General features: G+C 48.8%; 1 protein-coding gene and 1 long non-coding RNA gene across 2 annotated transcripts; both read right to left on the minus strand.

Annotated features, from left to right (window-relative positions):
- Window positions 1-974: 974 nt before the first annotated feature.
- On the minus strand, window positions 975-2,449 carry LOC131490903 (uncharacterized). The gene is made up of 2 exons (XR_009251257.1): window positions 2,169-2,449; window positions 975-1,901 (listed from the first exon to the last, which is right to left on the minus strand). It is a non-coding gene; the product is annotated as an uncharacterized LOC131490903 (long non-coding RNA).
- Window positions 2,450-3,978: 1,529 nt separating this feature from the next.
- Window positions 3,979-27,906, minus strand: FXN (frataxin). Its single transcript, XM_058695760.1, has 5 exons — window positions 27,724-27,906; window positions 19,303-19,400; window positions 17,007-17,127; window positions 8,158-8,255; window positions 3,979-4,567 (listed from the first exon to the last, which is right to left on the minus strand). The coding sequence occupies exons 1-5, from the start codon at window positions 27,889-27,891 to the stop codon at window positions 4,417-4,419; spliced, it is 636 nt and encodes a 211-aa protein (XP_058551743.1). The 5' UTR covers window positions 27,892-27,906; the 3' UTR covers window positions 3,979-4,416.
- Window positions 27,907-27,981: the final 75 nt, after the last annotated feature.

Consider the following 27,981-nt stretch of genomic DNA (forward strand, 5'->3'; position numbering starts at 1 on the left):
CTAAAATTATATCGCATATTTTCTTGCCTCCTTTAACATGTAATACTGAACACTTACAACTTTTCCCTGAAAACTCATCCTTAATGTGGGTGATCCCATAAACGTGATAGTGTTCCTGGGTCTGAAGCATGGGAGGCTCCTGGCCTCACACTGTGGTGCTTTTCCAGTTTGCTGCTCAGAGAATGTTTTTATTCCTCCCTTGTGGCTGTTCTTGGGGCTGTAGTTCTTTCACACCTTAGATAGGAATCTCCCAGGGCCTTAGAACCTAAATAATTAAAACAGTCAGCATTGTATGTAAAGTAAAAGTAAATAGGTCTGAAGACCTAGCCCACAAGGAAAGTATTAGGAGCACAGATCCCCTGGGGCGCGCTCCGTCTGTGTGACTCTTGATTTTGGCTCAGGTCACCATCTCATGGTTCCTGATTCACGGGATTGAGGCCCACGTTGGGCTCCAGAGCTTGCTTGGGATTCTCTCTCTCTGCCCCTTCCCCGCTCCCTATCTCAAAAAAAAAAAAAAAAAAAAAAAAAAAAAAAGGCACAGATCCTCTAACTTACATTCTTTGGTTATAGCACCCTGATTAAATATATAAATATATATATATATATATATATATATATATTTTTTTTTTTTTTTTTTTTTTTTTTTTTTTTAACGTTTATTTATTTTTGAGACAGAGAGAGACAGAGCATGAACGGGGTAGGGTCGGGGAGAGAGGGAGACACAGAATCCGAAACAGGCTCCAGGCTCTGAGCTGTCAGCACAGAGCCCCGCGTCGGGCTCAAACTCACAAACGGCGAGATCATGACCTGAGCCGAAGTCAGACGCTTAACTGACTGAGCCACCCAAGCGCCCTTTAAATATATTTTTTTATGTTGTGTCTCAGATAGGGGAGTGCATCACTTAACTGAATTTCAAGTAAGCAAGATAGTGAAACTTCCGTGAGAAGCAAGATATAGACACACACACACACACACACACACACACACAATTTTATTTTTTTTTCTCACTGGTACTGACCTATGACACTTAAACTAAAAAATAAAATTATTTTGAAGAAAGGAAATTTTTAAATATCCATTTAGCATTTGTTTATATCGTTCTATTGTTAAGAGTTGTTTTTTTGGGGCGCCTGGGTGGCTTAGTCGGTTAAGTGTTCCACTGGTGGTTTGGGCTCAGGTCACGATCTCACAGTTTGTGAGTTTAAGCCCCCATCTGGCTCTGTGCTGGCAACATGGAGCCTGCTTGGGATTCTCTCTCTGTCCCTCTCTCTCTGCCCCTCCCCTGCGCTCTTTGTCTCTCTGTCAAAAATAAATAAATAAAAACGTAAAAAAAAAAAAAAGTTCTTTTCATGATCTCACAGTTCCTGAGCCTAAGCCCCTGAGCTGGGCTCTTTGCTGCCAGCACAGAGCCTGCTTGGGATTCTCCCTCTCCCTCTTTCTCTGCCCCTCCCCTGTTCATGATCTCTCTCTCCCTCTCTCAAAATAAATAAATAAACTTAAAAAGTAACCAAACAGGTTACTTTGGGTAATTTTTTATATTCCTGAGCTTTGTTTTTTTCATGTGTAACATGCAGATCAGTAAAGATTAAAATAAGGTCCTATGGTGTGGCAGGTGTCTTGTCCATTTGGGCTGCTATAAGAGAATACCATAGCCTTGGGTAACTTATAAACAACCGAAATTTATTTCCCACGGTTCTGGATGTTGGGAAGTCCAAGATCAAGGCCCAGCATATTCAGTATCTGGTGAAGTTCTGCTCCCCGGGTCATAGATGACTGTCCTCTCACTGAGTCCTCACATGGTAGGAGGGGTGAGGGGCTCCCTGGGGTTTCTTTTATAAGGGCACAAATTCCATTCAAGAGGCTCTGTCCTTATGACCTAATCACCTCCCAAAGGCCCCTACCTCTTTTTTTTTTTTTTTTTTTTTTTTTTTTTTTTTAAATTTTTTTTTTTCAACGTTTTTTATTTATTTTTGGGACAGAGACAGACAGAGCATGAACGGGGGAGGGGCAGAGAGAGAGGGAGACACAGAATCGGAAACAGGCTCCAGGCGCCGAGCCATCAGTCCAGAGCCTGACGCGGGGCTCGAACTCACGGACCGCGAGATCGTGACCTGGCTGAAGTCGGACGCTTAACCAACTGCGCCATCCAGGCGCCCCAAGGCCCCTACCTCTTAATGCCATCACACTGGGGGTTGGGATTCAACGCAGGAATTTCAGGGGAATACAGACATTCAGTCTACAGCACAAGCTGCCAATGGCAAGGACACGATCAGATGGGTATTATATGAACTTGAATTCAACTGAAGTTCAAGTAGAGCAAACCAATAACCATATTTACAGCTTAAAAAAAATCATTCATTGTCATCTCCTTGTCTACCAGAAGGAAATAAAACCAGCCTGTTAAGTTGGCCTGACAGGACCACTGAATGTCTGGATTGGGAATTGACTACATTCTCTTTCTTTCTTTCTTTCTTTTCTTTCTTTCTTTCTTTCTTTCTTTCTTTCTTTCTTTCTTTCTTTCTTTCTTTCTTTCTTTCTTTTCTTTCTTTCTTTCTTTCTTTCTTTCTTTCTTTCTCTTTCTTTCTTTCTTTCTTTCTTTCTTTCTTTCTTTCTTTCTTTCCTTCCTTCCTTCCTTCCTTCCTTCCTTCCTTCCTTCCTTCCTTCCTTCCTTTCTTTCGTATTTATTTTTGAGAAAGTGAGAGACAAGTGTGTGAGCAGGGGAGGGGCAGAGAGAGAGGGAGTCACAGAATCCGGATCAGGCTCCAGGCTCCAACTGTCAGCACAGAGCCTGAAGCGGGGCTGGAACTCATGAACTGGAAGATCATGACCTGAGCCGAAGTGGACGTTTAACTGACTGAGCCACCCAGGGAAGTGACTATATGACTATATTCTATGCGGTTCTACCCTCTCATTTAACACAAGGGGAAACCGAGGTCCAGGGAGCTTGTGAAACCCACCCAGAGACAGACAACCATGATGCCACAGGTTTGCACATACTTGTCATTGAGAAACATTTCTTCCCCAAGAAGAGGGTGACCTGAGCCAAGGGAAGGACAGGGGCTCCTTACGTTAACATGAACATCTTTTTATTTATGTGGTTCTTCATAATTTACAAAGCACCTCCTCACCCCCGTGACCTAGCTGATTATGCTACTGACCTAGCTTATAATACTACACCCACGAGCTTATGAAGATGGTTCTTTTTCCCCTCTTGTCTTTGGGAGATTCTTTGCATTCTCAGACCTGTGCTATAGCAGCTGATTCTAGAAGCACCTTTAACTTAAACACACACACACACACACACACACACACGCACGCACAGGGGCGCCTGGGTGGCTCAGTCAACTAAAGCATCCAACTTTGGCTCAGGTCATGATCTCACAGTTGGTAAGTTTGAGCCCCACGATGGGTTCTCTGCTGTCACCATGGAGCCCACTTCAGACCCTCTGTCCCCGTCTCTTTCTGCTCCTCCCCTGCTCATGCTCTCTCAAAAATAAAATAAACATTTAAAAAATATACAAACACACACACAATTAATGAAATGTGTGCATATGGACGTATGTGTGTGTCTCTGTGGAAGAAAAGGCATCACATCACCCTGAGTCTCTAGCAGTCCACACCCTGGCAGACACAAAGTGCAAAGAGAGAATGACCTTTGGTTTGAGAATTCCTGAATGTCAACGACACTTTCATTCCAAAGGGCTGAGAAGTGTTTACAATTTCTTTTTTTTTAATTTTTTTTTTAACATTTATTTATTTTTGAGAGACAGAGACAGAGCAAGAGCGGAGGAGGGGCAGAGAGAGAGGGAGACACGGAATCTGAAGCAGGCTGCAGGCTCTGAGCTGTCAGCACAGAGCCCAACGTGGGGCTCGAACTCACAAACTGTGAGATCATGACCTGAGCTGAAGCCAGATGCTTAACCGACGGAGCCACCCAGGAGCCCCTGTTTACAATTTCAAGACGCGTGGCAGGGAGCATTTATAGGCAACTCTTTAATGAGGCTCATTTGGGGACAGAAAGATGAGGCCGGCCAGCTGCTTTTCACGTGGCTTTTTGCAGTTGAGTCCTTCAAAGAATGAATAGTGAAATCAAGTCACTTTTCTCCTGGAAGTTTCCCTTCTGATTTTTCCTGGTTGTAAGGCTACATACAAATGTAGGAGCATATGGACGATTATAAAAGAGAAGTGATATCCTGTGAGGGAGGAAACCGGACAATAAATCCAAAAACAAACTGTGGAAATTAAACATCCGAACCTGGGGGAGGGTGGGAGGCCACGCATTCTTTCTAGGGCGCCATTCCCAGCAATGCAAGTGTCCTCAAAGGTGGCAATGGAAAAAAACCAGACACTCAGCTGCAGGACGAAGGAGGGGTCTTGGCATCACAGCTTTTAATGTCTTTGGAATTGGGCTGGGCGTCAGGTGCCTTTCCCGGAATAGGCCAGAGAAGATAAGTCCAATTTGGTTTTCAAGGCTTCCGTCAGCTCGGTGGTCAGCAGTTGGTGGAGGGACACGCCATCGTGGGCATACACCCAGCTCTCCCCGGTCCAGTCGTAGCGCTTCGGCCCACTGCAAGACACAACAGATCCTCAGAGGGTCTGCGCGGAGAGATGCTGACTCCCCACACGCGGCCACCCAGACACCGGCCACACTGACGCTCCAGCAAGTACATTTCACAAGGCAGACGCCTGTCTTGTCTCAGGGTCTTTCTTTTTAAGACCAAGTACACAGTGAACCCTCTGGAACGATTCACGAGTCCTGAAAACATCTGAACCCTCTCCATGAGTCTGCAGATGACATTCTGAGCTTTTGCTTTTCCCAACTCACGTATGATATGTGCTATGTCAGAGGTGGTGGGTTTTTTTTTTTTCTTTAAAGTTTATTCTTTTTGAGAGAGAGAGAGAGAGAGAGAGAGAGAGACAGAGTGTGTGAGGGGGAGGGGCAAAGAGTGAGAGGGAGACACAGAATCCGAAACAGGCTCCAGGCTCTGAACAGCACAAAGCCCGATGCGGGGCTTGAACCCACGAACTATGAGATCATGACCTGAGCTGAAGTTGGACACTTAACTGACTGAGCCTCCTAGGCACTCCAGAGTGTTTTTTATTTTATTTATTTATTAAAAAAATTTTTTTTAACGTTTACTTATTTTTGAGACAGAGAGAGACAGGGCATGAATGGGGGAGGGGCAGAGAGACATGGAGACACAGAATCTGAAACAGGCTCCAGGCTCTGAGCAGTCAGCACAGAGCCTGACGTGGGGCTTGAACTCATGAACCATGAGATCATGACCTGAGCTGAAGTCAGATGCTTAACCGACTGAGCCACCCAGGCGCCCCCAGAGTGTTTTTTAAAATTATGGCCATTTGTGTACCACTGGCATGATTTGTCCCTTACCAATATTCTTCTTCTTACTATTATTTTAGTACCTTCATAACATGTGCAACCATGACCTCTATCTACCAAAACCCTTCATCCCCGCAAAAGGGAACTGTGTATCCATTGAGCAGTTACTCCCTCACAATCCTCTCCCCAGCCCCTGGCAAACATCTAAACTATTTAAAAAAAAATATTTTTTTCCTTAATTCAATTTTTTTTTAACGTTTATTTACTTTTGAGACAGAGAGAGAGAGGGAGAGAGAGAGAGCATGAACAGGGGAGGGTCAGAGAAAGAGGGAGACACAGAATCTGAAACAGGCTCTAGGCTCTGAGCTGTCAGTACAGAGCCCGATGCGGGGCTCGAACCCATGGACAGCGAGATCATGACCTGAGCCGAAGTTGGACGCTTAACCAACTGAGCCACCCAGGCGCCCCTTCCTTAATTCAATTTTAAGCCAACGAAATGGAGAGTTCCTCCACCTCAAGCTCACCCAGGGAACAAGAGTATCCATCCATCCATTCATGCTGGGATGCAGCATCTGTGTGGGCCTGGGCGAGCTTGGGTTTTGACGTGTGGTGTCATTCCAGAGGTGCAGAACTGTGCCCATCAGTCCTGCCTCCTCTCGGCCTAGTGCGGGGGGGGGGGGGGGGGTGGTGGGCAAGCCAGCAGACAGTGCTGGTCCACTGTGATGCCCCAATGGGGGTGAAGCAGAGAACCCCAGGGGCCCACGAGAAGGGGCGCTGGGTTCACCTGCACACTCAGGCAGAGATCTCCCGAAGTCAAGACTGGGAGGAGTTTGCCAGGGAAGAGGGACGCTTAGAAGGGGAGCATCTTTGGGGGCTATAAAAACATGAAAGGTCTCTGTATTATCAACCAAATGCTGGGGTTTGAACCTTGCCTAATAATGGAGATGAGAGGGGTAAGCCAAAAGGACAGAGGGCTTGGTTCAATATGCACAACCTGCTACATACAAAGTATCTGGGCCACATACCAAGAGCTGACAGTCTGGACCAAATCCACGGAACACACGCTTGGCCCCGGTGTCTGATTTGCTGCCGGAGTGCCAGGTAGACCGTGAGAACCCCCCAGACCCCTCCACTGCCCCCCAGGGCTTGGAGTCAAGACACTGGCATCCCGGTGCCCACCTAGGCCTCTGCTGTATCCCGTCCTACAACTTCCCCGAGTGGGCAGGGTGGCCGGGGAAGGCCAATGTTTCTACACCCCCCAAAAAGCTGTCATCTGAAAAAAGCCCCCAAAATATCAGAAATGCAGCCCCATGAAAGATTATTTTGGGCGTGAAAAGTCCAGTGGAAAATAACCCTTTTTTTCCTTGGGGAACACAGCACCTGTGATAGTATGTGGCTCCTTGGCAGATTTTCTTTCCAGATTCCCATCAAGAATGACAGTCTAAACAAGCCTGGGCTAGGAGCCCATCACTGGCAGGTGTGTCCAAACACGAGGCGGGCTTTTTCAGCCTCCAGATACAACACAGAGGGAACTGAGCCATCACCGGGGGATCCGGTGGCCTGCCCGGTATTTATACAGCCACCGGTCCCCAAAGGTGATGGCTGCGTTTGAATTGGTCCACCCAGTTTCTCGTCCAGTTCCTCCGGGGGTGAAGGTAAGCATGGACAGTTATCACCACTCTGGTGGGGGTTGGGACAACTGTTTGAGGCCAAAGAGAACAGTGTGATTGGCCCACACAGGGTAAAACATCCAACTTCAAATAAACTGGCTGGGTCTAAAAAACCAATGCAATCTGTAAGGGGCCTTGCTAGAAATGAGTGATTTCTGGGATTGTTTTTGTTAAATTATAACCTACTTCCTCGATGAGGTTGGGGTGAAGGAGGCACAACGCTTTACTTATTTTGAACCAATAATTACACACCCTTGCATGATAAACAGTATAATATTAACTGCCTAAAAATTATGTGAACGTTGGGACAGGAGAACAGTTATAATTTTTTTTTTTAATGCAAATACTACTGGGCTTTCAAAGAACTCCATCCTGGTTATATTTGGACCTTTCCCAATTCACAGTGTGTGTTCTCTTTGGAAGTGCTAACGAATGGTCCAGGAAGGCTGGTCTGAGAGCTTTTTGTGAGTGTCTCTCTATAACTCTCTAACAACCACCCAGACGGATCCAGATGAATCCAGACGGATGAGGGACCCTCTCTCCATGCACGTTCTCAGGCCTTGAGATGCAGCATGGGCGGGGGGCCTACAACACAATCTTTTATTCCACTGCACTGAAAAAGGTCAGTGGGAGAGGCAGGAGGGATTCAATGCCCTGGAGTCGAAGCTTAAGAGGCTCTCCCACCTCCACAGGCCAAGCCGCCTAATTCCGTGGAGGGAATTCAACCGACCTCTAGCGGAGATGCTCAAAACAAGCTAGAGGTCAAACTTTAACCTGCTCTGAAGACGAAGGGTAACTCCTTCCAATGCTGCAGTACCACAAGTTGGCTTTTCAAAAGGCCGGGCAATGATTTAATAGAGAAAGACAGTCCGGGCCAGGTTCTGAAAAGTTCTAAACTGTTTGCTTCCGATCTCACGGACATCTCAATATCCGCCAGCATCTCAGGATCTCAACATCCGCCAGATGATTGGCAGACAGAAGGTACAGAAGCAGAGTTGACCATCCTACAAGGATGGGGGGAGCACGAAGCATCGGGAGAGGTGTGCTTTCAAGCGCCCACCCACAAAGTGGCACCCCCTTTAAAGGGTCCGCGACGCCACATCGCACGCGAGCTGAACACCGCCAGGCTTTGACTTCGGGACCTACCTGGATGGTGAAGACAGCCAGATCTGCTTGTTTGGGGTCTGCTTGTTGATCACGTAGGTTCCTAGATCTCCACCCAGTTTAACTGTTAAAACACCACTCTAGTGGATCAGGAGGAAAATAAAAGACAAAGTTAGCTCTTGGGCACAATTGCTTCAGACCTGGATACGGTCCATTTATACAAGCACACAATATATATACACCCTGAAGAGACGTCTTTTGTGTATAGAATCGGCAGGTCATGTGGAAAGCACACTACTCTCCGGGCAATCACAATAATCCTTGGACCTCATCCTGCTTTCTCTTACTCCCTGCGAGGCCAGCAAGGCAAGAATTATCATTATTCCCCTTTCGAGGTGAGGACACAGCCGCAGCTTGTCTGAGGTCTTACAGCTGGCAAATGGGAGGCCCCGAATCCCGCCTGCTACCGTGGTTCCCTTAACTACCAGCCAGAACACACAAGAGGGCTTTAAAAAATGCAGATACCGGGGCGCCTGGCTGGCTCAGTCGGTGGAGCATCTGACTCTTGATCTCAGGGTTGAGAGTTCAAGACCCACATTGAGCATGGAGCCTACTTAAAAAAAAAAAGGCAGACACCAACTCCACCAGAGAGCCATGTCAGCCCAAACATCGGACAGGACAAGTTCATTACCAAAACAAGGAAAAAATGCAAGAAAGAAAGAAGTAAACTACCTGCTTTGCTTGTCTTACAAGAGCAATCTTAGGGGTGCCAGGGTGGCTCCCTCGGTTAATCATCGGACTTTGGCTCAGGTCATGATCTCGTGGTTCGTGAGTTCGAGCCCCACGTTGGGCTCTCTGCTGTCAACACAGAGTCTGCTTCAAAAACTCTGTCCACCACCCCCCCCCCCCGCCTCTTTCCTGCTCTCTCTCTCTCTCAAAAATAAATAAACATTAAAAAAAAAAAAGAGCGATAATGTTTGCTCTGCTAGTAGAAGGCTGACACTCCAGGCTAGTTTTATTCTCAGACCCTTCCCACACATCTCACAGGCTGCTCTCAAGGGCTTTATTTTCCCCTACAAGAGGCCTGAATTCTTTAAAAGAGGAGTTGGTCCATCTTCGCTCAATAAGTGCTCATTTAAATTTGAAAACACTCTTTCAACAAAGGGGCCCTTTACTCCCAAGGTCTGAGGTCTCTTTAGAATGTGCAGGATCTTATAGCAGCAGCTACACAGCTCAGTTCCCTTTACTGGAGCTGCTGTGCAGGAGGGAGGCTCTCTCAATGCTCCCCGCCAGAGGCATAACCCGTGCAAACACACGGCCACCCTTCTCTGGGCTTCTAGAGCCTCTGTCCAGTCAAGAGGCCCCGAATGCTTCTGAGAACACTTTGTGTTTGGTTCTCAAACACAAAGAGCTATTAAAAAGGTAGACCACAGTAGTAATAATAATAATAATAATAATAATAATTAATAATAATAATTTAACTGATGGGCAAGGGATGAGGAGGACTCTATTGGGCTATATATATATATATTTTATCTTTTTTTTTTCATGTTTATTTTTGAGACACAGAATGCGAGCAGGGGAGGGGCAGAGAGAGAGGGAGACACAGAATCCGAAGCAGGCTCCAGGCTCCGAGCTGTCAGCACAGAGCCCGATGTGGGGCTCGAACCCACGAGCTGTGAGTTCATGACCTGAGCCGCAGTCAGATGCTTAACCGACTGAGCCACCCAGGCTATTTTCAATAACATTTTTTCTGATTAAAAAAGAAACAAAAATCGCACAGACATCAGGAATACAGAGAGTGTAAATAAAATGAAAACATCAATAAAAGTAGTAACCACTAACGTCTAGTACCCCACTCTGTGCCAGGCTCGGTGTTTGGCATTTTGTGTAAAAGTGTTTCCACCGTGATCGTGACCATCAGAGATGGGAATCGTTATTCCAGTTTTACAGGTGAGGGACACAGGGACCGGGGAATAAGGAATACGTAGGAACTGAGAGAGCTGATCTTAAGTCCAGGTCTGTGTGGGTCCAAAACAGGTTGTTCCTTACATAACACGAAGTGCTCTCTCAATCCCATGAACCACGGATATAAGCTGTTCACTCTCAGGCATGTCTGCCAGTTTTTGAATGCATTCTGAAAAGGGCTGGGAGCAAAGGGTACATAAGTTTGTTTTTAAAGTTTATTTTTTATTTTTTAAATCATCTGTACACTCAGTGTGGGGCCTGAACTCGTGACCCCAAGATCAAGAATCACATGCTCCACTCACTGAGCCAGCCAGGTGCCCCATAAGTACGTCTTTTAAAATTTTTTTTCTTGAAACCCACCTTTACTATTTTGGTAGAACTACCACCTTTCATTTACTTACATGTGTCTTAAAACGGTACAATTCGGGGCCTCCTGGGTGGCTCGGTTAGTTAAGTGTCTGACTCTTGATTTTGGCTCAGGTCATGATTTCACGGTTCGTGGGTTTGAGCCCCACGTCAAGCTCTGCACTGACCGAGTGGAACCTGCTTGCGATTTTCTCTCTCTAACCCTCCCCCCGCTCTCTTTCTCTCAAAATAAATAAATCAATAAACATTAAAAAAAAATTGTACAATTTAGTAGTTTTTAGTATTTCACAAAGTGTTTTCATAACGTGTGCAAACATCATTAATTCTAGACTATTTCCATCACCCCAAAGAGAAACCCCGCAGCCAAAAGCAGTCATTCCCCATTCCTTCTCCCCCCGTAAATACTTTCATGGCTTATTCTTTCATGAGATACCGGGCTCAGGGGTTCAAGATGTTCACTGTTTCCAGTGTGACCTATCTGGTCCTTCAATGCCCCGTCGTGCCTCCTTGTCCCCCACGATGAAGGAGGGATAGGTGCAGAGGAGAGAACAGAGGGTGGGGTCCGAGTCTCATCAGCCCTGCCCCCTTCCTCAGGACAACATCTGTGCTGCCTCCTTCAGAGACTCCCTGCACTGAAGACTCCCTGCACTGATGACTCCCTGCACTGATGGAGGGGCGTGGGTGCTGCCTGTGCACACCCCTGATCACTGTCGTGCCTTAGAACAGGAGACCAGTCAGGGGTGGCAGATCCTATTTGCTCAAAGCCAAAATCATCTCTTTCCAACTCAGAACCTTTTTTTTTTTTCATGTTTATTTGAGAGAGAGAGCGAGCACGTGCGTGAGCAGGGGGGTGGGCAGAGAGAGAGGGAGACAGACCCTAAGCAGGCTCTGTGCTGACCTCAGAGGGCCGATGCGAGGCTTGAACTCATGAACCGTGAGATCATGACCTGAGCCGAAGTTGGACGCTTAACCGACTGAACCACCCAGGCGCCCCTTCCAACTCAAAATCTTCTGCAACGATTCCAGGGAATTGGCTGCTCCTTCACAAAGAGCATATTCATAAAGCAACTGTGAGATTTCTTCCAGATGCACAGGCTGCAAGCTGTCTCCCACCACCTCCCCGCCCCCTGCGGGCCCCAGCAGCTTCTCTGCAGCACCCCTTCCCCCCCCCACCCCCAAGACCAGCAGCCCCAGCTGAGGCACTTCTGGCGTGGTTACCCTGACACCCCGCAGCTGGGGCCAGAGCCTGTGCGTGGGTGCCCCCACAGCCCTTCTGTGCCTTCCTCCCTGCATCTGAGCCACCCGCTTGTTAGCCGGGCACAGACCCCCTCTCCTCCACCACTTCAAGCACCTTGAGTGCAGATTTGTCTTTTCTTTTTTTTTTTTTTTTTATGTTTATTTCTTTTTGAGAGAGAGAGAGAGAGAAAGACAAAAAAAAAGCCCGAGTGGGGGAGGGGCCAAGAGAGGGAGACAGGAATCCGAAGCAGGCTCCAGGCCCTGAGCTGTCAGCACAGAGCCTGACGCGGGGTTCGAACCCACGAACAGTGAGATCATGACCTGAGCTAAAAGTCCGGTGCTTAACGGACTGAGCCACCCAGGCGCCCCAATTTGTCTCTTCACCCAAGTGCCTTCAGTGTGCAGCACATCCGTTCTCTGTGCAAAATACCGGATGGACGCAAACCTACATCGGCGGAGGCGGGAACGGAGCGGAGGGTGACCAGGCACGGTGATAACGTGCGTGAGTGACGTTAAGGGCCAGGTTACACAAGGCAGAAGGTCTCAGCACTTAGTCCCCACCCTCCTCCTGTTCTTTGTGTATCAGTACTTTTCCCCTGTGGAGCCAGCGGCTGTTTCCAGAGGAAACTGGCAAGAGGAGGGAAGGAGCGGAAGGAAACTAAGCTGCCTTACTGGGTCACCAGGAGTTTTAATGCTTTCAGAACCGGCCCCAAGGAGACCAGATGAAGCGGGCTTTTTGTTCATTAGCATTATTCCTTAAGGGGCAATCGGAGACTGCTTTGGGAGTGTGGGCGGACTTAAACGCAGAGGAGGGCAGGGGAAGTGGGGAGAGAGTTGAAACAGTCAGTCGCTGCTGACCCGGGCACCACACAATCAGAAGAGCCCTTGGCCGCAGCGGGTGGCGGCTTCTTCCTGCCAGTCAGTATCAGCCCTCCACATATGGCGGCAAAAGGAGCAATTTCCGCTGTCGCTCGCTCACTTTGTAGCAACAGACACACAGGGGATGGCAGGAGGAGTCAGGCAATTTCATGTGTACGTGGCTTCCCATACTTCAAATACAGATACAACTTCCTCTTAAAGAGTAAGAATAATGAGCGTGTAGCATTTTAAAATTCAATCCCTAATAGAAATCGGAGAGGTGGAGGGATGTCACTCACTCTAGAGCTGAAGAACCTGCCACTCCCAGGAGTTAAGCTCATTCGCTTAAGGACGCTCGCTGGCCAGGGGCATCTGGGTGGCTTTGTGGGTTAAGCATCCAACTCTTGATTTCAGCTTAGGTCATGATCACACGGTTAGTGGGTTCGAGCCCTGCGTTGCGCTCTGCACTGACAGCATGGAGCCTGCTTAGGATTCTCTCTCTCTCTCTCTCTCTCTCTCTCAAAATAAATAAACAGTCAAAAAAAATTTTTTTAAAAGACTCTTGGAAAGAAAATACAAATCCAGGATGAGAAGCTAGATGCTTTGTCTCCATAGCCAATAAAATGCTGCCTCTGAACAAGGGTCCGTGACCTGGGACCCAGAGGTGGTGTTCAGGTATCTGCGAAAGCCCCTGCTGCAAAGCTGAAATTGTACTCATAGGTGTTCGGGGAAGATTTTCTCCGGAGAAGGCCCAGAAAAGGTTAAGAAACGTCTGGCTGCGATATGCCAACAGCTTAGTGAGTAAAGAACATGACTGCAAACCAATTCTCATCAAAATGTCAGGGGCCAGGGCTCCACCAGGCACAAAAGGAAGGTGGCTTGGAATCAACCCCTCAGAGAGCAGGGTGCTCTCTGGTCAGATTTCGCCGGTCACGAGCAGCAGACGCCACGGAGGCCTAGGGACGGGCGGTACTTTCCGCTTTGGTGGTGTCCCCTCTAATGGCAGTGCCGGTGGGGGTGAGGCCTGGACCCAGACACTGACCCCCAACATTACCCACCCCACGGACAGGAAGACCCAACAGTCAGGAGCTGCTCACGTCTCCTACTGCACAGGGAGCAAACAGAACAGACGTATTCTTGTGCCTGTCTGGATTACCACTTTGATCTGTCTATTTGGCCAGTAGCAAGTTGGGAGAATACCGATGATGCTGACCGGCATCAGTGGAAGTGTGTTTTGCTAAAGTAAGTGGGCGCCGTTCCATGTACGTACTGAATCGACACTTGTTAAATCCCTGTCATGTACTTGGCCGTGTTGCGGGTGCTGGGGACACCCAGAATGGACGGTGTCCTGGCTGCTGAGGCGCTTGGTCTAGCCATGGGAGCTGATGTGTAAATAGACAGAACACGGGACGATCGGTGCTCCATGGAGTCCTTCTCAGCGTCCTGGGCAAGAAGGTAAGGGCGGTATCTGCCTGGAGCATCTAGGAGGACTTCCCAGGGGAGGTGATGCCCAACCGGACCCTGGGGACAGGGAAAGATGGCACCCCAACAAAGCTCAAGTAATAGTGTTACAGGTGTTCTATTGCCTACAATGTAGTTTCAATAGATTTATATGTGGAATATATAAGTTAGGTAGCGCCTGGGAGACTCTAATCAGGAATTCACACCCCAGGGTAGATAGCATTTCAAAGTTCTTCTTTTTTTTTTTAAGTGTCTTTTCTTTTCATCTTTAATGTTTGTTTATTTTTGACAGAGATAGAGAGGGAATGAGGAGGGGCAGAGAGAGGTAGAAAGAGGATCTGAAGCGGGCTCTGTGCTCACGGCAGACAGCCTTATGGCGGGCTCGAACTCATGAACCGTGAGATCGTGACCTGAGCCGAAGTCAGACACTTAACCGACTGAGACACCCAGGCACCCCAGCATTTCAAAGTTCTTTATCAGAAGTCCCAACAACAGAGGCAGCTACTATATAAGCCTTTAGTTTCTACATCTATACTAGAGAATTTCCTAATTAGCAAATGATTTGTTAGAAGTAATTTTCCCCTGGTGAGGAGAGTGATACTGAAGGTTTTTCTGGCCAGAAAAACACAGGTGCCTCCCTTACTGGAATGGTTTACAGAAAGCCCAGCAGCTGGGTCACTCTTTAGAGAGAGACTCCGCAGGGAAGATTCAGGAAGGTCCTGTGGCCCACCACTGACCAGGAACATTGGCGGCCTGATTCAGGGAGGTAAACAGAATCCCGCTCCAAGAATACTGCCCCACGTGCTTCTAATGAAAACACTCGTGCAAAATACCCGAGTCACTAAGTAATCTCACTAATCTTATAAGAATGAGTGGGGGGACTGTTTCTGTGCCATTTAAAAAAAATTTGTATTTCTTTTGAGAGGGGCGGGGAGGGGCAGAGAGAATCCCAAGCAGGCTCCTCCCTGTCAGTGCAGAGCCCGACGCAGGGCTCAAACTCACAAACCATGAGATCACGACCTGAGCCAAAGTTGGACACTTATCCAATGTCAATGAATGTTTGTATGTAAGGCCGAGGTCAGCCCGAGACTTGGTTTCCCTCTAAGTCCAGCCAGCCCCTGATGGGGAGGCCGGGGGAGAGGAGAGCTGTTAACGCCCCAGCTCCATCAGCCCACAGGCAGTCAAGCTGGGGAGGCCAGTCTGTAATGGTTCCCGAGCAACTTGCCTTCTGAGGCTGTCCACACAGGCATTTCTAGAGCCCTACCCGGAAGATGCTGCGTTTTGAGCTGACCGCAATCACCTGGAAGGCATCCAATCCTGTCTCGCCCCGTTGCCTCTGTTTTCACCGCGAAGTCCCTCCCTATCCTTACAACCAGGCTTGAAATCTTCCAGACTCTGCTACCTACTCCATCCGGTGGAGTCCCTTTTCTGTTTCCACGGCAATATCCAACACCATTTCTATCACTTACGCCTGACAGCTGGTCGTCCTAAATAATTCCATGGTTTAATCCAAAATGCACACTTCATGACACTTCCAACTATTAATTAACTGCTGTCAAGAGGATTAACCTCCGTGGGGGATTTTCTCCTGGCCAAGAGGGAGCTGGTCCCTAAGGCCTCAACAGAATTGTAAATCCAAAGGTGGCCCCTTACTCAAGTCTGCCACCCGGTGGTCAGTCGGTGCACAGCAGCACTGCCTTGGCTTCCGGGATCTGGGGCTCACCCCAGCTGCATATTAGGATTATCTGGGGACTGATTACAGAACTTTATTGTTGTTGGTTTGTTTAGAAAGAGAGAGAGCACTGGCGAGCAGGGGAGAGGGGAAGAGGGAGAGAGAGAATCTTAAGCAGGCTCCATGATCAGCATAGAGCCTGACATAGGGCTCAATCCCACCACCCTGGGACCATGACCTGAGCTGCAATCAAGAGTCAGATGCTCAAGAGACTAAGCCACCCAGGTGCCCTGATTATAAAAACGTTAAAAAGCTCCCGTGCCTTGCTTGGGACATACTCCCAGATAAAAATCTCTAGGGGTGGGACCCAGGGTGCACATTAGAATCCCAGGTGAGCTTTTCAAGAATTTGCTTCCTGAGAGTACACCCTGATCTATGAATCAGAATCTCCAGGAGTGGGACCCAGGTCTGCGTGCTCTGAACACATCCTGCTTAAGCAGAAGTCTAGCTCAGGCTTCCCCAGGCCTGCATCAGAGGCCTCTTGCTAGACAAACATACGCCTGGGTTCTTCTCCCATTTACCTTTATAGGTATTGAGTGGAGCTTGAGAACCACTGTTTGCAAGAAGAAATAGGACTTAAGGAGAAACAGAGGCTGTGACTTGCCCAAGGTCACAAGCCTGGCGGAGCAAGGCTGCAACACTGTCTCCAATCTTTCGGTCAGACACGTAACCGCACGCTGCTGGATGCTTGGCTCCCCTAGAGGGGAATTCTTTATTTTAGTGAGCTAGAATTCTTAGGGAAGAAGCAGAATAATGAAAATAAGCAAAGGGGCGCCTGCATGGCTCAGTCAGTTAGGCATCCGACTTCAGCTCAGGTCATGATCTGGCGGTTCACGGGTTCAAGCCCCGCGTCGGGCTCTGTGCTGACAGCTCAGAGCCTGGAGCCTGCTTCTGATTCTGTGCCTCCCTTTCTCTCTCCCCCTCCCCTGCTCATGCTCTGCCTCTCTCTCTCTCAAAAATAAACATTGAAAGGGGCACCTGGGTGGCGCAGTCGGTTGGGCGTCCGACTTCAGCCAGGTCACGATCTCGCGGTCCGTGGGTTCGAGCCCCGCGTCAGGCTCTGGGTTGACGGCTCAGAGCCTGGAGCCTGTTTCCGATTCTGTGTCTCCCTCTCTCTCTGCCCCTCCCCTGTTCATGCTCTGTCTCTCTCTGTCCCAAAAATAAATAAATGTTGAAAAAAAAAAAAATTAAAAAAAAAAAATAAACATTGAAAAAAAGTTATTAAAAAAAAAAAAGAAAGAAAAGAAAAAGAAAATGAGCTAAGAGGTACCCCAAATGAGACATCATAGTCTTTCAGTGTGTAAGGTTTGTCTGCGAGGTCTTCAAAAAACTCTGCCAAGGAGTCCAGTGTCCTCTCTGCCAGTCTTTCGTAGGTGGTCTCATCCAGAGAGCTGCAGGGGAAACACAAAACACATGCTTGCTAAACAGCTCCATTTTATTAATGTCAACCTGGCTGATGGATTCATTGATTGACTGATTCATTGTAATGGCTGATTGATTGATTGATCCATTCATTGTAAGCTTTACCTCCAGCATGGGGCTTGAACTCACAAGATTCAAGAGTCACATGCTCCACTGACTGAGCAAGTCAGACGCCCCGACATATTTATTTTTTCCTTAAATTAAAAAATACACGGAAAATAGTTAACATGTACAGTGTAAAAAGTTAATCAACATGAAAAAGTTTATAAGGAAGAAAACTTTTTTTCCCAAATAAGCAGCCCCATCCATGGTCAACTACGAGTAACAGTCTCTTCTGTATCTGTCCAGAATTTTATATTCTCTTTTTTTTTTTAAAAGACCTTAGGGAGGGTCTACTATTAACATTTACTTATTTTTGAAAGAGAGAGAGAGAGACAGAGCATGAACAGGGGAAGAGCAGAGACAGAGGGAGACACAGAATCCGAAGCAGGCTCCAGGCTCTGAGCCGTCAGCACAGAGCCTGATGTGAGGCTCGAACTCCTGAACCGCAAGATCATGACTTGAGCTGAAGTTGGATGCTTAACCACCCAGGCACCCCTTTATATTCTTTTTAATACAGAAATGAAGCACTGTGCAGTTTTTATTTAATATATTCTGGAAATTGTTCCATATTAGCCCATACAGATTTTCATGGTATTTTATGTTATTTATTGAACCTGACTCCTTCAGCCGGACATTGTGCTTATTTCCATTGCTTTTGTTATTAAGATTTATACTGGGCAAACCACAAAGTGGGAGAAAATTATTTGCACTACATGTATCTGACAAAGGGCTTATTTCCACAATATAGAAAGAACTACAAGTCGATAAGAAAAAGAAAACCCAATAGAAAAAAAGGGTAAAAAAACTTTGAACGGGAATCATTTTTAGAAAGATATCCAAATGGCCAGTGCACATATGACAAGGTATATAACTTTATCGATCTTCAGGAAAATATACATTAAAAAAAAATCACAATGAGGGGTGCCTGGGTGGCTCAGTTGGTTGGGCGACTGGCTTCGGCTCAAGTCATGATCTCGCAGATTGTGAGTTCGAGTCCGTGTCGGGCTCTGTGCTGACAGCTCGGAGCCTGGAGCCTGCTTCAGATTCTGTGACTCCCCCTCTCTCTGCCCCTCCCCTGCTCACGCTCTGTGTCTCTCTGTCTCTTAATAATCAATAAACATGAAAAAGAAAAATCACAACGAGATGCCACCAGAATGATGGTTAAAATAGAAGAGACCGGAAATATCAAGAGTTGATGAGGAAGCGAACCAGCCCCTCTCCATTGGGTGTGTGTATGTGTGTGTTTGTGTGTGTGCGCTCGTGTGAAAGGAGGGTCCATGCGGACACCAGTGGCGGGGGGCAGACTGGAGCAGTGCTGGGGAGCTTTGCACCAGAAGCCACTGCGTCCTCCTACCCATTGGGCTGTATTTCCCAGCGTCCCCTGCAAATAGCTGTGGCCATGTGCCCATGTCCTTTCCACTAAAATGTGAGTGGGTGACAAGCCATTTCCAGGGCTTCCATGCCCTTGTCCCTTTCTGTGGGATGGGCGGGGTGACCGGCCTCCACTGTGCAGGGGACAGTAAGGTACTGACAAGTCACAGGAAGGTGGAATAGCCTGGCTGACCGAATCACTGCACAGAGACATGCCCACCCTGGGATGTCTGCACACAGGGACACAGACCACTGGCTTGAGCTGTTACAGGTTTGGGTCTCTTTGTTACTGAGGCTTGGCCTACCCTAATTGCTAAGTCACCCAAGAGAATGATAACAAAACTCTGGAGACAACCTAAATGTCCAGCAACAGGGGATGGGTTAAGTGAACCACGGTCGGTGTATCCAGAAAGCTTCATATTATTTCCTTAAAAATAATGTGGTAGGTCGGTGGTGACGTGGAAAGATGCTTATGAGTGCTGCCACTAAGGGAGATAACAGGCTTTGTATGGGATGGGCTTCTTTTTTTTTTTTTTTTGGTAAAAAAATGGTAAGAGAAAAGGAAAAAATTTAAAAAAAGATAATATGTGCACATAGGTCTATGTCGTGTATTGAGAGAGAGGGAGGGCACGGGGGAAGAGGTCTCTGACGTGCAAGGTGCTTTATCTTACCCAGGGTCGCCCAAAGTTCCCGCTGTCCTCATGTTCATCAGACAGACACTCTGGTTTTTGACCTTCACAGTCTGACCGAGGCGGTGGCCGCACAAACTCTAAAAGCCAAAGTTAAGAAGAATGTTACCATTTTTCAGTGTATTACAGTCCGTGAATGCATGGTTTCACCACTCCTACATTTGAGGATAACCACATTCAAGTTTTCCAGGAGTAGTTCTTTCTTTCTTCTCTTCTCTTTTCTTTTTTTTTTTTTTTTAATTTATTTGAGTAACCCAACGTGGGCCTCAAACTCCTGACCCCGAGATCAAGAGTTGCCCACTCTCCCGATGGAGCCAACCATGGGGCTCCTCCAGGAGTGTTTCTTAGGAAATGTTTTCACGTTCTTTATATACATACATTACCTGGAGTTCTCTCAGGCTCTCTCTAAGCCTGTGCTGCTCAAAATAATAATCCTGAGCCACAGGCAGCTATTTACATTTACATTTATTGGAATAAAATTTAAGCAGTCAGTTTCTCAGTTGAACTGGCCACGTGTCAAGCGTCCTGAGGTCTTGTGTGGCTAGTGGCACACAGAACACAGTCACCACCACAGGATGCTCTACTGGGCAGCATTGCTCTAGGTGACTAGCACAGGCCAGGCAGGGAGGCATCAGCAAAGCTCCCGGAGTCTGACGAATACAAGCAACAATGAATGGTAAGAGGCAGATGTCTGCTGATGTCCAGAATAGAGGATCGGACCTCAGACTGGCAGGTCTCATTAACATGATCTGCAGGAGACCATGGGACGTGTTGATTGATCCCAGTCCATAACATCTGAGTGTCCAGGCTCCTGTCTCTGAAGCAGCCAGCGCTAACTGATCAGCTGGGGAGCCAGATGACATAACCAGAGGAGAGTGACAGGCACCAGAGGGGACCCCGGCTGAGGGACCTGCCCCAGTGTGGGAGGGGATGGAGCCTATAAAGGGAGAGAAAAGTGATACATCTGCAGTGGAGATGATGGAGAAGGGGCCACAGGGCCTTGTGACGGCACTCAGCTGGACCTCATCCTGGGAAGACATCCAAGGGCTTGAGGGGCTGCGTGGCAAGACTCACATTCTCAAAGGTCACTCTGGAGTACGGCTCAAGGCTGTTATTCTCATGAGCCATCAATGTCCTTGGCAAACTTGGAAAGGAAAAGACAGAGGGCATGGGGCTGAGAAGTGAGCAGACAAGGGGGAAACAGAAATGCAGAGCACAGAGGGCATGATTTGATTTGATTTTTTATTACTTTTTAATGTTACTTTTGAGAGAGAGAGTATGTGTACATGCAAACAGGGGAGGGGCAGAGAGAGAGGAAGACAGAAGATCTGAAGCAGGATCTGTACTTACAGCAGAGAGCCCTATGTGGGGCTCGAACGCATGAACTGTGAGATCATGACCTGAAGCGAAGTCGGATGCTTAACTAACTGAGCCACCCAGGCGCTCCCAGACGGCATGGTTTTAACTAATTTTTTTTAATGTTTATTTTGAGAGAGAGAGAGACAGAGTGCGAGCCGGGAAGGGGCACAGAGAGAGGGAGACAAAGAAACTGAAGGAGGCTCCAGGCTCTGATCTGTCAGCACAGAGCCTGATACGGGGCTCGAACCCACATACTGCAAGATCGTGACCCAAGCTGAAGTTGGATGCTTAACTGAGCCACCCAGGCGCCCCAAAGTGGGCATGATTTTAAAAGGTTGGCTCTGAAGAAGTGAGAGAACCGGCGTGATAGCCACACATTCTAGAGTGTTCACCGTCCCCTTGGTGTTGATAGAAATGGACGTGGTTAGTCCTCATTACAATCCTGTGAGGCAAGTACTATTATTATAGTGGTGATTCGCAACAGTTATACTCTATAAAGTCACCAAGAATGCTAGATTAGTGAGCTGCTCCTAAGGGAAATACAGGCTTAGGGTACTGCTGGCCTCAGGTCACATTTGACCAACCGATCAATACATAACCTTGTTTTACATGTGCTTCTGTTTCAAGGCATCTTGTTTAAGGGGCACCTGCGTGGCTCAGTTGGTTGAGCATCTGACTTCACTCAGGTCGTGATCTCAGGGTTCGTGGGTTCAAGCCCCGCATCGGGCTCTGTGCTGACAGCTCAGAGCTTGGAGCCTGCTTCCGATTCTGTGTCTCCTCTCTCTGCCCCTCCCCTGCTTGCACTGTCTTCTCTCTCTGTCTCTCTCTCAAAAGCAATAAACCCTAAAAAAATTTTAAAGACATCCTGTTTAATATATATTTTTGATTCATGAACACTGTGCTCGGGGCCAACGGCACCTAACTCAGGCGTGAATGGGGCCAATCCGGGGCACTTGTCTTCTTCGCGAGGCACGTAACAGCCTTCTTGGGCTTAGATGGCACTTCAGCACTAGGCTGGGGGCCATTTTAAACGGTGAAATCAGCAACAAAATCACAATGCAAACAACGCGCCACTGAGTAGCCGGTGAATAGGACACTTGTTTACAGTGTGGGGGCTGAGAGAAAAAGCAGGGAGTCACCCTGTTTGACCCGGGGTGGGAACATGCAAGGGGGGGGGGGGGGGGCGCCTCCAGTGTTTTGCTGCTCTGCGTGCGCCCAAGCGTGACTGCAGAATCACCCTGGGTATAGATTTGGGGGTTACAGATACATTTTATTGAGTGGGTGAATTCACAAGTACAGGACCCATGAAAAATGAAGATGAGACTGTATTTGTATTTCACAGATGAGGAAACTGAGCAAAGTCACACGAAGACTCAGAGACAAGCGCAGGAGCTGGGATTTGAACCCAAAGCTGTCTGGCCCTAGGGTCCGGGCCACAAAGGAAAGAATCGTACGCCTGGGAACCGTACAGAGTTTCAGGCATGTAAGGGAAGTTTGAGACTAGGGGCTCAGAATCTCCCTCCTCTCCAGGGTCCTCTCAAGTCCTGTCACGTCTCTCTGATACCTTCACACAGCCTTCTTTTCTCTTTTCATTCCTGGCTCTGCTTTTTGTATCTCTGATGGCTGTCCTTGGTGGGAGGTTCGGGCTAATGCAAGTTACTCAACAGCCAGGAGTGGAAGTCTACACTCGGCTGTGTGTAATCATCAAAGGGACTGTTGCCAGAAACATCTTGCTGGTCTCTTACCTGTTCTCCCCAACCCAACATTCCCTGGGTACCTGCTTAACCATTCAGACCCTCTGTTTCCTCCTCAGGAGGTAGGGATCAGGGAAGAAGCCCCGCTCTGCTAGAGGGAGGCAGATGGAATCTGCAGCGCTGAGGGCTGTGTTAGGGGTGCTCCCCCCTGCAGCTTCCTGGCAGCTGCCCTCCCTGCTTCCAAGCTACCTGGAGCCCTTGGACTATTGCTCTGTGATGGGTCTGCTAAGCCTGAGTCTCCAGGGTTCAGTCGGTCCCTGAGCTCAGCACGGGAGGCATCTGAGGAGATTCGGGATGGTTGCTAGGCCTACAGTCTCCGGCTCCAGCCCTGGAACCGCATGACCCAATGGAGGACCAGCCCCGGTGAGGCCCGGCCTGGGGGGCTAGCAGGGAGGACAGCCCTCACTCCGGGGGCCCCCCGCGGCAGAGCACAACACTGGAAGAGTGACTCAGTTCTCATCCACCGCCGGGGAGCGTGGACTGGTGTAACCACTGTGGCATCAAGTGAGTTGAACATTTGCTGGCTGCTCACGTAGCCAATGCCATTCTTGGGAATTCATCCAAAAAGGGCCTCTGTCCGTGGCCAGGAACGCCCACAACAGCACAATCCGTGCCAGCAGCGCCACGGCGGGATCACCCGGATGTCACCAGAAGGAGACTGGACAGAGTGTGATGTACTCACCCAATGGGCTACTACCCGGCAGAGAAAACGAATAAATGACAACTGTGCGCATCAGTATCGATGAGGCTCAGAAACAACCCTGAATGCAAGGAAGAAGTCACAGCGGAATAAACACAGCAAAATGTTTTTTAGGGAGACATATGTAGGGGGTGAAACTCTAAGAAAAGGAGGGGATGCCTGACAGAATTCAGGAGAGCAGATTCCCTTCAGGGAGGACTGGGGGTAGCGGGGAGAGCTTTCAAGGAACAAGCAATATTCTAATCTCTCTCTCTTTTTTTAAAAATGTTTTTCGTTAATTTATTTTTGAGAGAGAGAGAGAGAGAGAGAGAGAGAGAGAGTCAGGGAGAGAGTGTGCACAAGCGGGGGAGGGGCAGGGAGAGAGGGAGACACAGAATCTGAAACAGGCTTCAGGCTCTGAGCCATCAGCACAGAGCCCGATGCGGGGCTCGAACTCATGAACCGTGAGATCATGACCTGAGCCGAAGTCGGACGCTTAACCGACTGAGCCACCCAGGCGCCCCAGCAATATTCACTCTCTTCATCTGGTGGTGAAAACATGGGAGTTTGTTATTAACCTTTAAACAAGATAGATATTTTATATACACTGTTGTATGTATAAACGCACATACATTGTCTGTGGAAGACAATAAAAATGAGTTTAAAGTGAATTAGGGATGCAGCCCCTGGGTGGCTCAGTAAGTTAAGCATCCAACGTCAGCTCAGGTCATGATTTTATGGGTTTGTGAGTTCGAGCCCCACATGGGGCTCCATGCTGACGGTGCGGAGACTGCTTGGGATTCTCTCTTTACCTCTCTCTCTGCCCCTCCCCCACTCGCACTTTCTTTCTCTCAAAATAAATCAAATAAACCTAAATAAAGCGGGGCACCTGGGTGACTTGGTCTGTTAAGTATCCAACTCATGATTTCAGCTCAGGTCATGACCTCATCATTCGTGAGATCAAGCCTCTTGTCGGGCTCTACGCTGAGAGTGCAGAGCCTGCTTGGGATTCTCTGTCTCCCTCTCTCTGCCCCTTGCCATGTGCTCTTTCTTTCTCTCAAAATAAATAAATAAAAAGAAAAAAGAAAAAAACAAAACAAAACAAAGTTAATTAGGGCATAACCTGCTTGCCAGGCCTAAGGTCAAAAGATCATGGGATCATAGGTGAGGATCTTGTCCCTCTACAAAAATTAATGTCTATAAGCCTTCCAAGGTGTGCAGCAAGGGCTGCAGCAGGGGCTTATGAAGTTAGGTCAGAGGTGATGACATTATCTCCTCCTTGGAGGGGCCTCCTGTGTGACAAAGAAAAGGCTGGAGGACCAGCTCCGTCCCACTCTCATTCTCAGTAGGGTCAGGGGCTGCATGATGGAACCAGAGGCAGCCCTGGGCCATGGAGCCACACACTTAGGTGGAAGGCATTTCTTGGGATCCTGGCTTCTGACGAGCAGCCAGAGCTAAGAACCGACAATCAGAAGCTTAACACGCTCTACTCCAGAGCTGTGTGTGTGCAGAAGCCGCGAGCCACACACACGTGGCCCGGCGCCTGGAACGTGGCTGGTGGGACCAAGGACCTGGAGTGTAAACCTTACACGATCGTCATTTAAAAATGATACTTGAGTCAAGTTTCTGGAAAACTGAAAACATGTTTGGAACAGCTCGAGCGTGTGACTTTGTTTTTCTTTTTTTTTTTTTTTTTTCCAACGTTTTTTATTTATTTTTGGGACAGAGAGAGACAGACAGAGCATGAACGGGGGAGGGGCAGAGAGAGAGGGAGACACAGAATCGGAAACAGGCTCCAGGCTCTGAGCCATCAGCCCAGAGCCCGACGCGGGGCTCGAACTCACGGACCGCGAGATCGTGACCTGGCTGAAGTCGGACGCTTAACCGACTGCGCCACCCAGGCGCCCCAGTGACTTTGTTTTTCAATAGTGAACTCTGCGAAATAGAAATGAAACGTTTCCACAAGCAATTCAGCTTAAGATCTGAGCTGGCAGGTGCTGAAGTGTGCAAGCTGAATTTGTCAGAATGAGTACTAAAAAAGAATGTTAAGTGATTCAATGACTTTTCAGTATTGATTAAATGTTGAAATGATATTGTGAAAAGCTAGATTACATGAATGTGTTGTTGACATTTTTTTTAAAAAAAAAGTAAGCTCTATGCCCAACATGGGGCTTGAACTCATGACCCTGAGATCAAGAGTCACACGCTCCACTGACGGAGCCAGTCAGGTGCCACTTTGTGTTGCTGAAATTAATCTCACCTGCTTGTTTTTACTTTTTCCATGTGGCTTCTAGAAAATTTAGGATTACACATGTGGCTCCCCTTCCATGTCTTTTGGACAGTGCTGGAGAAGTAGGAATGGCAGTAGAGAAAATAAGGATGGGAAGAGGCCCCCAGAAGGAAGCCAGGTCCTGATGGATTCTGGAGTGCACGGGGACTTTCGGGGCCAACCTGGGGACAGTTAACGCCTTGACAAAATTAAATATGGCGGTCCCAGTTGCCACCGTCATTGAGCCAACTCTTCAAGTACTAGGAATGGATGAGGGAGCCTCGTGATAGACAAGTTCAGCAAACCTGATTAAGTGACTGTGGCAGAGGAGGCCTAATGGGTGACCCAGGGAGCTAACTACCTCCCAACCTCCCAGTTACCCCCAATCCCAGTGTGTGTCCAGTGCCTGCCTCCTGGGTGCTGGCTGTGAGTTGGGCACGCTGCTGAGTCAGCAGCCCTTCAGCCACTAAATGCCACCCAAAAGACCATGCCGTATGTTGTCACTGTCCTAAATGAAAAACTGCTGGCAACCCTTGGCCGACACCAGCAGGGGTCCAAGTACAAGCTAGGGCAGCTCCCCGTGGGAGCCGCATAGAAGGAGAGGGGTAACAAGTGTCTGTGTTCTGCGCTGGGGCATCGTGGGACCAGCCTGGCCATAACCGCCTATTTTTCCTGAGAGTCCTGGGAACCCAGTATCAAGGTCCCAACTCTGAATATTGGCAACCAATCCTAACTTGTCTTCAAACACGGCCAAAGAATAGGGCGGTGGGAAGTTTAAGTCTGAAGTTCAAATTCCAAGGGCGACTGAGTGGCTCAGTCGGTTAAGTACTGGACTCTTGACGTTGGCTCAGGTCATTTCACGGTTGGTGAGTTCAAGCCCTATCTCTGGCTCTGCTCTGACAGCTCTGGACCTGCTTCTGATGGTCTCTCTCCCTCTCTCGCTGCCCCTTCCCTGCTCACGCTCGACCTCTCTCAAAATAAATAAAATTTTAAAAATAAAGTCCAAATTCCAGAGCTCCACAGGCAATCTGAGTTGGATTTCACCTGCCTCCATCTGCGTGGACAACCCAACCCGCATTACCAGCCACTCAGAGAGGATGTCCGACTGCTTTCCTCCCCCAGGCAGGCAGGTTCTCCTGCGGGAATACCCTCCCCTCCCTCCCTGGCCATCTTCAAGACCCTGATTAAACACGTGTCCATCCTGCCCTGCAGTCTTCCTCAACCCCACAGCCGTTCTTTCAGCTTCCTCCTTTCAAGTCTGGGGAGTTACTGGGTCAGACGCTCCTTTGCATTCCCCAGGGGAATTAACTTTCAGGGCTGAAGACTTTATATATGTTAATCCAAAGTACTCCTTACATCAGTTAGGCCAAATGGGCTTTACCCTTTAAATCTCTTCACAGAAAAGGAAGCCAATCCTCAGAGAGGTTCCAGATCCCCAGAGGTCACACAGCTCCGGTGAATCGAACCATAATTTGGAACGCAGGCCCGGTCATTTTCCAAAAGCTTTGCTGCTCTAGCTACTGTACTCCGCAGCCTTGACATTTCCACCTCGCTTGAGGAAGCATTTCTTTCGGAAAAGCCCGTGCTTGAAAACATCACTCTAATTGTGTGTGTGTATACATATTATTATTATATTGGTACTATTATACTGTACTGTCTTATTATTTTTTTAAACTTATTTGAGAGAGAAAGGGAGGAGCAGTTAAGGGGCAGAGAGAGAGAGGGAGATAGCGAGAATCCCAAGCAGGCTCTGCGATGTTAAGAAAGGAGCCGGATGTGGGGCGGGAACTCACAAACCAAGAGATCATGACCGTATCAAGAGTGGGCCACCGACTGAGCCACCCAGGCACCCCTGTACTATTTTATTTTATTTATATATATTTATGTGCCATACTGATATTGTATGTCACACACATATATAGGTACATTACAGCATCCAGTACAGTATCTAGTATCGCTTAAATTGTTCTCGAAAAGCAAAGTGGCCAGCTTGGAGACAACCATGGCCTCCGAAAACGGATCTACGGCCCCCTGCGTTGCGTTCCCCCGCAGTTGCATGGCAGGATACTGCCCCTTACACCCGAAAGCAGAAGCCGGTGCAAATGCGACCCCGGGAAACAGAAGGCTGAGCGGGCGGCACCGCCCTGGGCAGCGGGAGCCGCGCGCTCCGCCGCCGTCCGCCCCCCCCCCCCCCGACCCCCGCCGAGCGCGTCCCCGGCCCGCGGTTCCTCCGGAGCGGACGGGGCGCGCGTGCCCGGCGCGCGTGCCCGCAGCGTCCTCAGCGTGCGCGGCCTCCCCCCTCCGGCGTGCGGCCCTGAAGGCTGCGCGGCGCGGGTACTCACAGCGTGGCTGGGTACGTGGGCTGCGGCCGTCCGGACTCTCAGACCCCGGCGGCCGTAGAGCGGGGCGTCCCTCTTCGGCGCCGGGGCCCCCGCGCGGGCCCGGGCTGAGCCCCCGGGCGCCGAGCGGGCCAGGAGGCCGGCGGCGGCGCGGCGCCCGAGCGTCCACATGCTGCTCCCGCAGTCCGCGGCCGCTCCGCCCTCCCGCTCGGGGGACGCCGCGGCGACACCTGGTGGCCACCGGTGGAAGGCATCGCGGCT

This window comes from Neofelis nebulosa, chromosome 12 (genome assembly GCF_028018385.1).
Source record: "Neofelis nebulosa isolate mNeoNeb1 chromosome 12, mNeoNeb1.pri, whole genome shotgun sequence".
Taxonomy (NCBI): Eukaryota; Metazoa; Chordata; class Mammalia; order Carnivora; family Felidae; genus Neofelis; species Neofelis nebulosa.

Coding starts and splice junctions, on each gene's coding strand:
- FXN (XM_058695760.1), bottom strand. CDS start 27,891: ATGTGGACGCTCGGGCGCCGCGCCGCCGCCGGCCTCCTGGCCCGCTCG. Junction 17,128..19,302: donor GGAACTTTGGGCGACCCTGG/GTAAGATAAAGC, acceptor TTTCCCCTGCAG/CTCTCTGGATGAGACCACCT. Junction 8,256..17,006: donor ACTATGATGTCTCATTTGGG/GTACCTCTTAGC, acceptor CTGATCCACTAG/AGTGGTGTTTTAACAGTTAA.